Source organism: Bos javanicus, chromosome X, assembly GCF_032452875.1.
Source record: "Bos javanicus breed banteng chromosome X, ARS-OSU_banteng_1.0, whole genome shotgun sequence".
In the NCBI taxonomy this organism is placed as follows: domain Eukaryota; kingdom Metazoa; phylum Chordata; class Mammalia; order Artiodactyla; family Bovidae; genus Bos; species Bos javanicus.
In genome coordinates, this window is record NC_083897.1 from 139,543,655 (window position 1) to 139,559,455 (window position 15,801).

The window sequence follows — 15,801 nt, forward strand, 5'->3', positions numbered from 1 at the left end:
TCATCTCATATCTAGCAAGGCCCTAAAATCACTGATGGAGTTAGCAGCTCCTTGCGACTACCAGCAACCCTCTGTGACCAGCGACCACCTTCTGCCAAACGTGTGTGCTTCATTGCACAGATCCCCCTTCACTACAATCACGTTCTGCCAAGATACACCGTGACCTCTGCCCGCCCTCTCGGGAGCAGCTCCTCAGAGCCACCTGAGAGGCTGTATCCCAGGCCACAGTCCTCACTGTGCCTCCAATAAAATTTAACTCAACTCTCTCGTTGTGCATTTTTTTTTTTCTAGTTGACGCATATATTCTCCTTCATTCATAAATCCAGTTTAGCGGAAAGTTATATTCAATCCACCCAAAGCCAGCCTCATACCCTTATCTACTGAGTTTCCATTATCACCTCTGACACCCGAGGAAAGAACCCTGAACATCAGGAATCTTAGAACAAAGTGAAATTCCTTGTCCCCGTGAAGCTGCTCCTGTTGCTAAGGAATCTTAGAACAAAGTGAAATTCTTTGTCCCCGTGAAGCTGCTTCTGTTGCTAATTTCCATTACTCTCATATCTGCCCGTGGTTTTTCTCCTGTTTTCATCTTCAGGGCTCTTGTGTTTTCTTTTTTTTTTTTTAAATTCTTAAGTCTCTACCATGTTGTCATCTTCCTGTAGCCATCAGATTGGCCTTTTCTCACTTTCTTGCATGTTTCTTTGATTTGTGAACCATTTTAACACTAGCCTAACCCCAAAGATTTCTTCACGAGGGTACTAGAGGTACATGTGACAAATAACTTGAAAAGCATTTCCCATTTTTTTCCCCTCTACTGAGCAAACAATTGAGTAAGAGCAACCTTCAAAGCCAAGTAAATGTTTCCAAAATAAATGCTCGCTTTGCCAGAAAATATTTGTGAAGGTATTTCAATAGCTGTAATAAAGCAAATACTTGCATAATGGGTGAACAACACATCAGAAATATTTTCGCATTCCTTTCGTGAGCACCTGTGGTTACTCAAGCTTCATTTCTGACCTGTCCAAGGACTCAAGAGATACGATGGGAAAGTATTTGTTCATTCCTCCCTACCGCACACGGTGAACGCAGTAAAAAATATTTCGTCTGCCAAGAGGATTTTTGTAGGGAACACACACCCATTTCAAATTATGTGCAGTTCCTTGCAGTTCAGTCCTCCCAGTGGCAAGCTGACAGAAGAGGACTGAAAAAGAAGTAAAACTTGGCACCACTGAAAAGCAATTACAGCAGGTCTCGATTTGATGGTGAAGCGCCCTGGGGAAACACATTCCCACCGAAGTTCTCATCCGGAATGGGCGCTGAGCTTCCTCGGCGGTCACCACCAGCACAGAGGCATTCTGGTGAACGCAGGATCAGAGAATGCATCCTTCCGTGTGACGAGAAATTCTATCAAAGTCTACTCGGGGAAACCGTGACTGGCCTAACTGACATGAAAAAGGTGGATTTGTTGTTTAAATGCTGATGAAATTTAGCAAAAAATAAACGTCATCCCCATAACACCTCTCTCTATATATAGATATAGATATATTATGGGGTAAAAACGTATCTGCAGAAATACTTAAAATTGTAATGTGTTAATATATGTTGATACTTTAACATATTTTAATTTTAATGCTGCTGACCTCGCTATGGCTCAGTGCGTAGGGAATCTGCCTACAATACAGGAAGTGCAGGCAGACATGAGTTCAATCCCCGGATCAGGAAGATCCCCTGGAGGAGGGCATGGCAACCCATTCTGGTATTCTTGCCTGAAGAATCCTATGGACAGAGGAGCCTAGTGGGCTGCAGTCCATGGGGTCACAGAGAGTCAGACACAGCTGAGCAACTGAGGACACCCTGAGAACACACATTAATTTTAATATATATTCATTTTAATATTTTATATATTGATATTATAGTTTAATATATTGTTATTGTATTGCAAAGATACATCTCTAGAAATACTTAAAATTTAACCTTATCTGGTCTACTTTCTTCTTGAAACTTATACTTAAAAGTCCCTACACTTAATAATGGAAATGCTGAAAATTCTACTTGAATAAAAGTTTGAATTATAAGTCTATAACCCCACCTATAGTTCCTAAATGACAAAGTATAAAAATTACATAACAACTCTATGCGGAGAAGGCAATGGCACCCCACTCCAGTACTCCTGCCTGGAAAATCCCATGGATCGAGGAGCCCGGTGGGCTGCAGTCCATGGGGTCACTAAGAGTCTGGCACGACTGAGCGACTTCACTTTCACTGTTCACTTTCATTCATTGGAGAAGGAAATGGCAACCCACTCCAGTGTTCTTGCCTGGAGAATCCCAGGGACGGGGGAGCCTGGTGGGCTGCCGTCTATGGGGTCGCACAGAGTCGGACGCGACTGAAGCGACTTAGCAGCAACAACTCTATGATCTGCTTCAGGAGTTCTCAAGCAGAGAACAAAGTTTCTTTGTCCATGATTCTGTTACCCAGAAAGGGACAGTTGCAGCATTTGGAGCTATTTCTGGTTGTCAGAACTGGGAGGAACATCTGGATCCAGTGGGCAGGGGCCATGGAAGCTGCTAAATGGCCTGTAAGTTACAGACCGGACCCACTATAGACACACAGCCAAAGAAATAAGAGACGCAGATTGTAGTGAACAAACACATGGATACCAAGGTGGCGAGGGATGGTGATAGGCTAAAATGGGAGATGGGACTGACATATACATGCTATTGATACTATGTTTAAAATATATCCCTGGTCAAGGAAGATCCCCTGTGTAGGAAATGGCAACTCCCTTCAGTATTCCCGCCTGGGAAATCCATGGACTGAGAAGCCCGGTGGGCTACAGTCCATGGGGCTGCAGACTCAGACACACACACACAAAATAGGTGAGTGATGAGAACCCACTGTACAGCTCAGGGACCTCTATCTACTCAGTGCCCTGGGGTGGCCTCAATGGGAAGGAGATCCAAAAAAAAGAGCGGATATATGTGTACATATAGCTGATTCACTCTGCTGGACAGCAGCAACTAACACAGCATTGGAAAGCAACTGAAATCCAATAAAAAGTAAATTAAAAAAAAACACAATTATCGAGCCTAAATGATCATAATGCTAAAGGTGAGAAACCGCGGTTTACTTTCAGCATCTATCCTTTCTCGATAAATATAACCTAAGACATGAGAAAATATACTCTTTAAATTTAATATTATGTATTCTGAGGGTCTGTCCAGAAACACAAGTAAACTAGACATGGAATAGGAAATAGTCTTCTGGAAAGTAAAATTCCTTAAATCCCCGTTTCCAAATTATGATTTCCTATTTTCCTAAAGGAGCACTTAGGAAGTTCTTACTCCAAAAACGCCTCAGCTTGATGAATTTTCCAGAAAAAAAAAGATTCAAACCTTAAGTGAAACTAAACCAGAAACATTCAACTTTTGTTCGGTTTTTTAATAAGCAACATGGACAAGATTAAAGGTGACGTGTGCGTGACAAGAGTAAGCACTCATTCTGCCTTCTAGATATTAGGGTACTTGTCAAAGGAAGGAACTGATGTTTCTCATCTCCAAAACTCTGATAGTGTGATTTCATGACAGACTCTAATCCTGGTTGCCGGCTGAGCTAGCATCAAGGAAAGAGCTCACCTTCTTTAAAAATTAAAGTGTTAAAATTGAGGACCACCTTAGCTCAGTTGGTAAAGAATCCACCTGTAACGCAGGAGACCCTGCTTCGATTCCTGGGTCGGGAAGATCCACTGGAGGAGGGATACGCTATCCATTCCAGCATTCTTGGGCTTCCCTGGTGGCTCAGCTGGTAAAGAATCCGCCTGCAATGCGTGAGACCTGGGTTTGATCACTGGGTGGGGAAGATCCCCTGGAGGAGGGAAAGGCTACCCACTCCAGTGTTCTGGCCTGGAGAATCCCATGGACTGTACGCAGAGTCAGACATGACTGACCGACTTTCACTTCACTTTAGTCAAAGCGTCAGCAGCTATGGAAACGCTCAAAACACTATGGTCTACAACTAAATACAATGACAAGAACAGAGCGTTATTTCTGTGCTGCCCTTCTGGCGAAGACGGGCAGCCCACACAGGTTCACGAGGAAATACCAGGGAAACTGAGGGGCGTTCCACGAAACGACTGGCTTGTAAACTTCTACTGTGCCAAGATTAGGAATGTCAAAGCGGGCTTCCCTGGTGGTCCAGTGGTTGGCAGTCTGCCTTGGAATGCAGGGGACACTGGTTCGATCCCTGGTCTGGGAAGATGCCACATGCCTCGGGGCTGCTAAGGCCGTGCTGAGCCACAGCTTCTGAGACCCGCACTCTAGGGCCCGAGAAACACAACTACAGAAACCTGTGCTCCGCAACAAGCGAGGCCTCTGCAATCAGAAACCTGCTCAGCAGAACCAGAGGACAGCCCCTACCTGCTGTAACCAGAGGAAGCCCAAGACCCAGCCAAAAATAAAAAAGTAAATAAAGTAAAAGAAACAAAAAAGATCTGGCCCTAACAAGGCTCAGGGGATACTTGTGTTATGTTAAATTGCTCAGTCGTGTCCAGCTCTTTACGACCCCATGGACTGTAGCACGCCCAGCTCCTCTCTCCGTGGGATTCTCCAGGCAAGAATACTGGAGTGGGTTGCCATGCCCTCCTCCAGGAGATTTTCCCAACCCAGGGATCGAAACCCAGGTCTCCTTCATTGCAGGCTGATTCTTTTACTGCTGAGCCGCCAGGGAACCGTGAGTTCTATATGTTGAGGCAGGTCTGAAAAAAAAAAAAAAGAAAAGAGAGAAAAGGAGAGTAAATGGGAAAAAAATGGAAAAAGGAGATAAAAAGAGGGCCTCCGCCCAGTTCTCAGAACCTCAGCGTTCTAACTGCTCTTCCCTCCACTGTGGTCGGGCAGGCCAAGTCAGATCTGCATTTGAATTTCAGCACAGGAGGCTGAAAACGACAAGCATTCTTTTTTTCTCTTGAAGTGGAAATCCAAGCCGGTAACAATATTCCCACTTCGGTCTTGCCAAAGGGACAGACTCCAAGGCTTCAGGCGTAGGATTAAGTTCTTCAGTCCTGTGAGGTGCTACAGAGCGAACCACTTGCCAAGACATGGAGTCTTCCAGCGGACGGGAGAAAAGCCCTAATGCCTGATACACGGGGCTGGCGGGGGGGACTGGAGCGACTGCCTGAGAACCACAGGAGCATCAAGGCGCCCTCTCCAGCATCTTGTGCTAGAGACCGGCAGTTTACTGACCTTGAGCGTGACTCACTAACACTTTTGACTTGTCAATTTCGTAACAATCATAATAAATGAATCCCAGAAAGCTGAAACAGTATTTTACCATCTGGATGCCTTTTAAAAAAATATACACTAAAACTAAGAAACCGATATTCTAAGTTCAAACTATATATATATATTTTTTTTTTTTTCAAAGTATAAACGGTTAATCTGAAAAGAGCCTGATGCTGGGAAAGATTGAAGGCGGGAGGAGAAGGGGACGACAGCTGATGAGGTGGTTGGGTGGCATCACTGACTCAGTGGACATGAGTCTGAGTAGACTCCGGGAGTCGGTGATAGACAGGGAGGCCTGGAGTGCTGCAGTCATGGGGTCGCAAAGAGTCGGACACGACTGAGCGACTGAACTGAGACATTTAATAAATGGAGACAAGCAACGTTATAGAAAATCGAAACTCCATCTAACCATCACATTTGTGACAATCATGCTATCCCTATATTTTTTCCCCAGAGAAATTTGCTTTTTACTTTTATTATAAATTTGTTCTTTTGTATTGGGGTATGCACTGGAGAAGGAAATGGCAACCCACTCCAGTGTTCTTGCCTGGAGAATCCCACGGACGGGGGAGCCTGGTGGGCTGCTGTCTATGGGGTCGCACAGAGTCAGACACGACTGAAGCGACTTAGCAGCAGCAGCAGCAGGAGCAGCATATTAACAATTTTGTGACTGTTTCAAGGTGAATACAGAGAAGGGACTCATCCATACATATATATATATATGTATCCATTTTTAATAAAGAACTGAGATCAGTTGCTAGTATAATTTCCACAAACAAACATTCCTGTCGCCACAGTAGGGAAAATAACGTTTTTTAATCAAGTTAGGAAGCCTGGTATTAAGCTTACCAGAGGGCAGGGCAAAGGCTAGCGATCCAAGCAGAGATGGGTCTTTTACACTGTAGCACACTGCCCCCTGCAGGTCATTCATTTCAGAGTCAACATTTTCAGCCATCTCCATTCTCTGTGTGACATTTGGTTACTTAGTAAAGTCAGAGATAGGTGCAAAGAGTCCGACACGACTGAGAGACTGAACTGAACTGAATGTCTGCTGCTGCTGCTGCTAAGTCGCTTCAGTCGTGTCTGACTCTGTGCAACCCCATAGACGGCCAGCCCACCAGGCTCCCCCGTCCCTGGGATTCTCCAGGCAAGAACACTGGAGTGGGTTGCCATTTCCTTCTCCAATGCATGAAAGTGAAAAGCGAAAGTGAAGTCGCTCAGTCGTGTCCGACTCTTAGCGACCCCATGGACTCCTAGGATATTTCATTTTGAAATCACACTATGCTTGGAACATTAGTTCAGATTACAAACAATGGGCAGAAATAAACCTTTCGTTTCTTCTCCAGAAGGAAATATTAAACCACATGATAAAAAATTTCCACAGAGGAAAGCTGTTTGCCAACCATGTATAATAGATATAAATCTCCTTTAAAGCAATAAAAAAATACAAACTAAAGTTCACCACTACATGCCACGTCTCTTCATTTCGCAATGATGAAATGAATCCCCAGAAAACAAATTAAAAGACATCATAGTGTGTTCATCATAGTGTATTTCTGCATATTTGGTTTTGCTTTAAAATGTCAGTTTGACTTGATATATGGCAAAACCAATACAATATTGTAAAGTTAAAAATAAAATAATAAAAAAAAGAAAACAATAATAAATAAAAAAAATTTTAAACGTCAGTTTGAAAAGAAAGTGAAAGTGTTAGTCGCTCAGTCGTATCCCAGTCTTTGCGACCTTATGGACTGCAGCCCACCAGGCTCCTCTGTCCATGGGAGTCTCCAGGCAAGAACAGTGGAGTGGGTTGCCATTTCCTCCTCCAGGGGATCTTTCCAACCCAGTGATCGCACCCTGGGTTGCAGGCAGATTCTTAACCACCTGAGCCACCAGGATATTGGTTTATCTAATCCCAACATTCTATTTGTGGTACATAAAATAATTCCACAAATCTAGTGTATTCTGAGTAAGCGCACTTCAATTCCAAAAGGGGGGAGGGGATAAGAAATTAAAAACTAAAATGTCAAGATATTAAATGTAAACATAGATATTTTGTCTATCCAATTGACAATTTAAAAAAAATAGATGAGCATCCAAAGACTTCTCCTATCAACACAGGTGGAAGGGAGGGAGAAGACCCAAGATGGGGGTCGATGGAGAGGGCTGAACAGACCAGGCTCTGGCACAGCCCGAGGGAATCAGGGAGGCAACTGGGGAGCAGGGAGCCTTAGAGAGTCGTCCTGTGTCATGCTGGCTGGCAGGGCTGTGTCTCCTCCCACCTCAAGCGCTCTTTAAATGTGGGTCACCCCAGCAGAGACAAAGCCTTGAGCAGAGGGACGCCCTGCGGCTGAAGCCACTCCTAACTGACCGAGTTCTTGGGCCTAGAGAAGAAAACAAGGGTCTCAAAGGCCCTTGCTGAGTCATCTCACTTCGGGGAAAACCAAACCCAACTTTAAGTTCCACCCTGATGTCCCCGCCAGTTGCATCTACCTGGAACTTACCATCCCCTGCCCAGAAACCTCCTACCCCCTGTTCAACGACAAAGGCCATCTCAACTGAAGAGTGCCCAAAACATCCCACTTGACTACCATTTCCCTTATTGCTTCCACAAACCTCCCTTTAAACATGAAGCCTCCCTGATCCCTCTCGCGCTCAGCCTGGTCATTAGATTCACTGTCGCCCCTCCTTGCCTGAATGAAGGTCACCCACCTCCGTTGACGTCGTCTCTCCTTCTTTTCTGCCTCAGCCCGAACTATACCATACACTAACCGTGCCCCACGCACGCACCCACCCACGCTGGGCACCTGGAAGGGGCAGCCCAGTCCACCTCTCTTCTCCGTCCCTGTTCAGGGATCCTGTCCGTCTCTTCTAGACCCTGACTTCTGCTCTAGGAGGGGAATTCAGCGCTAAGTCAGGAGGAGAAACCTCGGCTCCCAGCAGCGCATCTCACGCTAGACACCCCCCACCCGGCCACCTGACCCCTGAACCTCAGGGGTCACCTGTGCTGGTCACTTGGCTTCCCTGATGGAGCCACACACGTCCTCCTCGCCGAGGCCAGAGCGCAGAAGGCGACACTCTGGTGCATGCAGCCTCGAGGCAGCTCTTCCCTGGAGAACGCAGCATCAGCCACCGCTATGAAGTGAAACCAAAAAACACCAAGTGCTCCGTTTTCAGGGACAACCAGCCTAGAGGGACAGCCTGCTGACCAAACAGCCTTTCAGGATCCTTGCGCAGGAAAAGCCAGACAAGGGGAGAGACTGAAATGCCGAGGATTTTCATTCTGCTGGTAAATTCAAAACATAAAAACGAGAAGAAGGACTTGGGGAGAGTAAAAAAAAAAAAAAAAAATCCAGGTGACCCTCTCAGGAAGATGGCTAACCCTGTGGCATCCCAATAAAAAAATTCATGAGGGACTTGTGGGCCAAGTGGATAAAAACCCCCGCTGTAACGACTCTGGGTGAGCCTCCCCACCAGGCAGCTGATCTTGCAAAGACCATCACGAAAGCCTCACTTCTCGCTGCACTTGGTGTCTCCCAAGTCCATTCCTTGGGCCGGTGGGCTTCATCGCCCGAGTCATTAAACAAGGACTGTCAGCATGTATGTGTCTCCTTGGACAATTCATTTCCAAGGGTTAGACAAGAGCCCACTCTCGGGGGCCCGAGGGGTGGGGGTTCCCTCTTCCTGCAACAAGACCTTCCCGCCTCGAGTTGGGCTTTCAGGACCCAGGTCATCTTGCTGCAAGGGAAAGGCGAGTTCTGAGTCCCTGTTGGAACTGTTTCCTTGACTTGCTTTTCGTTGCTTTTTGTTATTATAATCATACATAAACGGCCTGCCTCAGAGCATCCTGCCCCTCTGCCTGGCCCTTAAACTAAAGCAAGCACGTTTGTTCAGAGCCCTGTCCACCTGGGGACAGCAGGAAGGAAGGAATTAACACACTCTCCTGCCCCGAGGCTTGCCATTGCAGGACACATTTGCAAGATCAATGGCCTTTTTCCTTGGTTTCCTCACCTCCCGCTTTCTTCTCATCTATTAAAGAACCTGGCACTCAGAACCCCGATAAGATGGTTACTCTGAGACACTACCCTGCCATCTCTTTGGTCAGTCTGCTCTCTGAGTAAAGCCATATTCCTCGCCTCAACACCTCGTCTCTGATTCACCGAGAAAGTGAGCTTGGACCTGGTAACCGTCTCCTCAGACACACGGTCCCACATTCAATCTCTGACCCCGTCTACCACATCCTGATTCCCTGCTGCTGCTGCTGCTAAGTCGCTTCAGTCGTGTCCGACTCTGTGCGACCCCACAAAGGAAATCAGCCCTGAATATTCAGTGGAAGGACTGATGCTGAAGCTGCAATACTTTGGCCACCTGATGTGAAGACCTGATACACTGGAAAAGACCCTGATGCTGGGAAAGATTGAAGGCGGGAGGAGAAGGGGACGACAGAGGATGAGATGGTTGGGTGGCATCACTGACTCAATGGACCTGCGTTTGGGTGAACTCTGGGAGTTGGTCATGGACAGGGAGGCCTGGCGTGCTGCAGTCCATGGGGTCGCAAAGAGTCAGACACGACTGAGGGACTGAATGAGAGCCATACCCTGAAGGACAGCAGCCCATCTTCCCAGCCTCATGGTCCTTAATTCTCAGTCATTAATTTATCTTCTTCTCTGGCACCGATGTATCGTCCGGCTTCCATCTGATGCGCGGCCAGGCTTTAGCTTCTTATTCCCGAGTGTGTCTATTCTTAGATTCTGGCCCTGACACTGCGTTCCATTTTCGCTCATAGAAACGGGGCCACGGCACAAAGATGCGCAATTCCACAGCAGCCAGCAGCAGGGGGCGCACTCTGTAAAGGATTATCTATGTGAACCTTTGGTGCCGTTTTTTTCAGAACACAGCCCAGTAGCATCTTTCCCGAATAAAAACATCTCCAAGTCCATCACAGGCTTCCCAGGGGCCACTAGTAGTGAAGAACCTGCCTGCCAATGCAGGAGACATAAGAGACCCGGGTTCGATCCCTAGGTGGGGAAGATCCCCTGGAGGAGGGCGTGGCAACCCACTCCAGTATCCTAGCCTGGAGACTCCCATGGACACAGGAGCCTCCTGGGCTACAGTCTCTGGGGTTACAGAAAGTCAGACACGTGCTCACACACTAAGTCCATCAGAGGCTCAGAGACGCTCTTTAGTATTGAGGGTTGGTCTTGGAGAGAAAGAAAGGAACGTCACCAGTGATCTCCATCAGGACAAATTGCTATCTAATATTTGACTGCTGGAAATGCTATAAAACTTATAAATCATTCACATGGTTGCGCAAGATAAAGAAATCATTCATATGATAAAGAAACACCACCACATTTAATTACTGTTATCTCCACAGCCATCATAAAAAAAAAATCAATAAATAGGCTACTAGTGTGGAAAAAAAAGAGAGAAGCTTTCTGAAGGTCATTCTCTGAGAGCATATTTTTTAAACAGGAAAGACGGGAAACTGCCTCTCTGCTAAGTTTTACAAGTTTTCCATTTCCTCTGCTTTTTCTCTTAGATGGCTGGTACGGCTTATAAAACCTTCGAGAAATTTGAAATATTGAGGTGTCTTCCCTGAGAAAAATGCAGCCATGCACAGGCACATGTGGTCTGCAGATGCTCACGACCTCCCTAAAGACCATGCACAGATTTGGGAAGATCTCTGTGGGTTTTAGAATTTGGTGGCCAAGGTGAAGTGGAACACGCATTACGACGTCTGGGTTCAAAACCTGGGCGGTGACTACTTACAACCAGGATAGCTTTATGCAAAGCCACACCCTCAGGGACACTTGGTCAGCTCTAGCATGAATATAATTATTTTATGGAATTACACTTTACACAGGGTTTATGGGCATCGCACGATACCACCAAGAAGGGAAATCTCTGCACAGAGCTGGCCTACTTTTAAAAAAAAAAAAAGACTCAGACTAACAATAATGTTGTTGATATTACACTTCTCACTGTGAATTTCTACAGATTGTTGCCTTTCTCCAACTCTTCTATGCTTCTTGACTCGATCAATCAATTCCCAAAACAGTTATTCCTTTCTCATAAAACCAGTGAAGTGTTTACCCGAAAGATTTTCCCGCATTACAATTTGGTTTAAAAACTCTAGTAACCATTCACGTTGTATTTAGGCACTTGTGTGCCTAAAAATACAGAAAATTTGATTGCGTAGCCTTGATGCGCCATGTCAGGGCTATGTGTGTGCTAAGTCACTTCTGTCCTGCCTAACTCTTTGCGACCCCATGGACTGTAGCCCGCCAGGCTCCTCTGTCCATGGGATTCTCCTGGCAAGAATACTGGAGTGGGTAGTCATACCATCCCCTCCAGGAAATCTTCCCAACCTAGGGATCGAACCTAGGTCTCCTGCGTTGCAGGCAGATTCTTTACCATCTGAGCCACCGTGGAAACCCATACTCCATTTATAGCTATTAAAAAAATACTAGGTATATTTCTTGTGCTGGACAGTATCTCCTTGTAGCTCATTATTTTATACACAGTACGCTGTACTTCTTACGCCCCTCCCCTTGTCTTGCTGTGTTTTCGACAGCGGGAACAGCAGGATCGTCCTGCAGAAGGCTGAGGACATCAAGCCTGGGTGTGTTCCAGCACGCCCTCGCCAAATTACCACAATCTCATTCTGAAACCTCTCTAGACTGTCTCTAACCTCAATGCAAGTAAGATGCCTTTGCACGCTTTACTCTGTTGGACTGATGGAAATATGATTAATGAAACAGGATTTGCGGGCGTTTAGACAACTCTGCAAATCTACAAGCAATAGAAGAGAGAGAGAGTGAGACAGAGAGACCATGTTAAAAAAAAACCTACACGGTATTAGGGCAAGAGAGAGAAACAGAGAGGTTTCACATTAACGCCGGGATCTGAGAGCCTCCGGAGTCAGGAGAAAGCACTTGAGCAGTTATTGACTCTTGAGCATTCTCTTGTTTGCCAGACCTCGCTCTGCTGAGACAGGTCATCTACACTCAAGTCCCCGAGCTGCGTTTCATGATTTAAGACACGACTTGAGAAGCGAGGCTTGGCGTCCGTGACGTCTCAGGCCCTGAAATCAGTCTTCTGATGCACAGAGGAGATTTCTATCACAGGAAGAAAAGTGACCTGCATTGCAGAGAAGGCGTTCCAAGCTCCAGACGTCCGTTTTCAGCTTTGTATCACTGTCGCTATGTTCGGGGAAGAGCCCCAAGCGAAGGTGACGGGTAGCAGACCACCCTTTTAATGAAGGTTCTCTGGGGCACCAGGACTTTGAGAGGGTGTGGGAGAGACTGTCCCTGGCGGGGCAAAGAGAAAGATGGGTTAGAGGGTCTGGGATCTTTTTACTCCTGATCTTAAGTTTAAAAAGGCTGGAACATAATAGAAGAGGTTAAGAAGAACCCTGGAAGGAACAGTTTGCCTATTAAATCCTTGCCATGACCAGTTTCACATACTCAATTATCTCACTTTGGTATAATGTGAGTCTATTTGTCACTTCCCCAATGGAGCATCTACATTCTCTATATTTGAAAGGATGTTTGCAAAAAGTCCTTGCATGTAGCCATTTCTCTCTCTGTGTGTGTGTGTGTGTGTATGCGTCTGTCTCTTAATAGAGCTTCTCATCAATGGTTCATAAGCTGCAAGTCCCCAAAGATTCAGGCAAATGTGGTTCAGCCCTTCTCAGTTACAAACAGATGGTTGCCACCAGCTCAGAGCTTTGCCAGCTCGAGAACAGGTTTTGAAAAGTCTAAGTCTGTTACTTACAGGGAAAACTGAAACTGTTAGTTACTCGTCATGCCCGACTCTTTGTGCTCCATGGACTGTAGCCCGCCAGGCACCTCTGTCCATGGGATTTTCCAGGCAAGAGTACTGGAGTGGGGTGCCATTCCCTTCTCCAGGGGATCATCCCGACCCAGGGATCAAACTCCGGTCGCCTACATTGAAGGCAGATTCTTTACCATCTGAGCTACCAGGGAAGTCTGCCCAGGAATGATTTCAACATCCGTAACAAGTGGGTTGGTAACTGCGAATGAAAAATTGAACACAAGTTGCTTTTTCCTTGGCTGTGAACAATGAGCAGCAAGCCCAGAATACCGTCTCTAAAAACAGACATTTTATTTAAGAGGCAGCAACATCAACTCCATTTTCTTCCCCCTGAAACATCACTTCCAGTCAAGGTTTGGGGGAGGAAAATACTAAATACTGTGTATTTAGTGAGTAGGGCCTCCCAGCTGGCTCAGTGGTAAAGAATCCACCGGCCAATGCAGGAGACATGGGTTTGATCCCTGGGTCAGGAAGATCCCCCGGAGGAGGAAACGGCAACCCACTGCAGTGTTCTTGTCTGGGGGAACTCCCATGGGCTAAGGCTCCCGGCGGCCTATAGTCCGTGGGGTTGCAAAAGGGTTGGACACGACTGAGAAACTAAACAGCGACCAGCACCCCAAAACTCAGGGCTGAGAAACTAAACAGCGACCAGCACCCCAAAACTCAGGGCAGGCGAGCAGTGAGTGTGGCCTGTCTGCTACAGCTCCATCCCAGCTAAGAAACAGGAAGCACTGCAGGCGTCCAGGGCAGACACCTGGCAGGCAGCAGGAGAGGTCCGGGAGAGAGAGGGGACTGCTGAGAATAAGAGGTCCCCCACATTTCTGTGTGTTCCCTTGGAAACTGGCTGTAGGCCACCTCCTGAAAGCTCCCCAGAGAGGCCCCAAACCACAGGAAAGCTCCGTGAAGCCACACAAGCGTGAGTCCCTCCATCCCATGTGACTCCTGTCACCGCATGGACTGTAGCCACCAGGCTCCTCTGTCCAGGGGAGTCTCCAGGCAAGAATGCCAGAGAGGGTTGACATGCCCTCCTCCAGGGGATCTTTCCGACCCAGGGATGGAACTCGGGTCTCCTGCATTGCAGGATGGTTTAATGCACCGGATCTGACAGGGGATCCCTTTCTGAATAAGCTAGGGGAGACCCTTGCATCTTGGCCACAGAGTCATTTCAGATGAGAAAACAGAGCAATTCCTCACGGGGGCTCACCTCTTTGCTCTGCAATTCTTCTTCCCACACGCATGCTGGGGAGTGTGGAAGCTCTGGGTGGGGCTCCCCCCAGCCCTCTGTCTCTCCCCCTCCGGGTGGGAGTCCCCCCGCCCCTCTGTCTCTTCCCCTCCGGGTGGGGGTCCCCTTGCCCCTCTGTCTCTCCCCCTCCGGGTGGGAGTCCCCCCGCCCCTCTGTCTCTTCCCCTCCGGGTGGGGGTTCCCTCGCCCCTCTCTCTCCCCCTCCGGGTGGGGGTCCCCTCGCCCCTCTGTCTCTCCCTCTGGGTGGGGGTTCGATGAGGGATCCCCCGCCCCTCTGTGTCTCCCCCTCTGGGTGGGGGTCCCCCCACCCCTCTGTCTTTCCCTCTGGGTAGGGGTCCCCTCGCCCCTCTGTCTCTCCCTCTGGGTGGGGGTTCGATGAGGGATCCCCCGCCCCTCTGTGTCTCCCCCTCTGGGTGGGGGTCCCCCCGCCCCTCTGTCTCTCCCTCCAGGTGGGGGTCCCCTCGCCCCTCTGTCTCTCCCCCTCTGGGTGGGGGTCCCTTTGCCCCTCTGTCTCTCCCCCTTTGTCCCTCCAGGTGGGGGTCCCCCCGCCCCTCTGTCTCTCCCCCTCATACCTAGAGGTGCACTAGAGATCTTCTGGTGAGTGCAGTCTCCACAAATCCATTGTTCTGTTGACTGACAGGTATTGGAATCCCAATAAAACCGACTGCCATTCTTTTCTCCCATCTAAGAATTTTTTTTTTTTTTTGACATGGACCACTTTTAAAGTCTTTCTGAATCTGTTACAATACTGCTTCTGTGTTCTGGTTTGGATTTTTGGCCCCGGGGCATGTGGACTCCTCGCTCCTCCCCCACGGATGGAAGCTGCATCTCCCACAGTGGAAGGCGAAGTCTTCACAAGAGGACCAGCCGGGAAGTCCCTCCCCTGCCCCCAGACTCTTCACCCTGCGAGTCACTGCTCGTCCTTAGTCACAGCCCTCAGCATGAATGCATGCCATCCAGGACACGCTGAGCTTGTCACAGCACCCCCTGGCATCTTGCATAAAGTGCTTCTTCAGTCGCTCAATCGTGTCCGACTCTTTGCAACCCCATGAACCTCAGCACGCCAGGCCTCCCTGTCCATCAAAAACTCCCGGAGTTTACTCAAACTCATGTCCATCGAGTCAGTGATGCCATCCAGCCATCTCCTCCTATGTCATCCCCTTCTCCTCCCGCCTTCAATCTCTCCCAGCATCAGGGTCTTTTCCAATGACCGACTTATTTTCACCAAAATGATGTCGACTGAAAAATGAGTCACAAACCTGTTGTTTGTTTGGTGGGAATGTCAGGATCTTTTCCAAAGAGTCGGCTCTTCGCATCGGGTGGCCAAAGGATTGGAGCCAAGGATGTTTTCAAGCGGTGTGCTTTGACGTGTGAGCAACCTGCCTTCACACACTCGCACTGGGGCTTATTGGAGGGAATCCCTTTGCTCTGGGAGCCTCTTCCT

At 47.9% G+C, this 15,801-nt stretch overlaps 1 protein-coding gene across 18 annotated transcripts in view; it reads right to left on the reverse strand.

The window, feature by feature from the left end:
- LOC133242143 (uncharacterized) overlaps positions 1-15,801 on the reverse strand; it is a 487,229-nt gene that overhangs the window by 432,785 nt on the left and 38,643 nt on the right. The window contains exons 3-4 of one of the 18 annotated variants that reach the window (XR_009734779.1): positions 9,874-10,122; positions 1,041-4,753 (exon numbers count right to left, since the gene is read on the reverse strand). The exons of 13 other annotated variants lie outside the window; for them this stretch is intronic. Coding sequence is in view for 3 of the 5 variants with exons in the window: in XM_061408193.1 (XP_061264177.1) it covers positions 9,932-10,122 (191 nt within the window). In the remaining 2 variants the exon portion in view is untranslated. Of the gene's footprint in view, positions 1-1,040; positions 4,754-6,810; positions 10,123-10,612; positions 12,590-15,801 lie in introns of those variants that run through there. 4 more of the 18 variants (XR_009734780.1, XM_061408195.1, XM_061408193.1 and 1 more) reach the window with 4 other exon arrangements.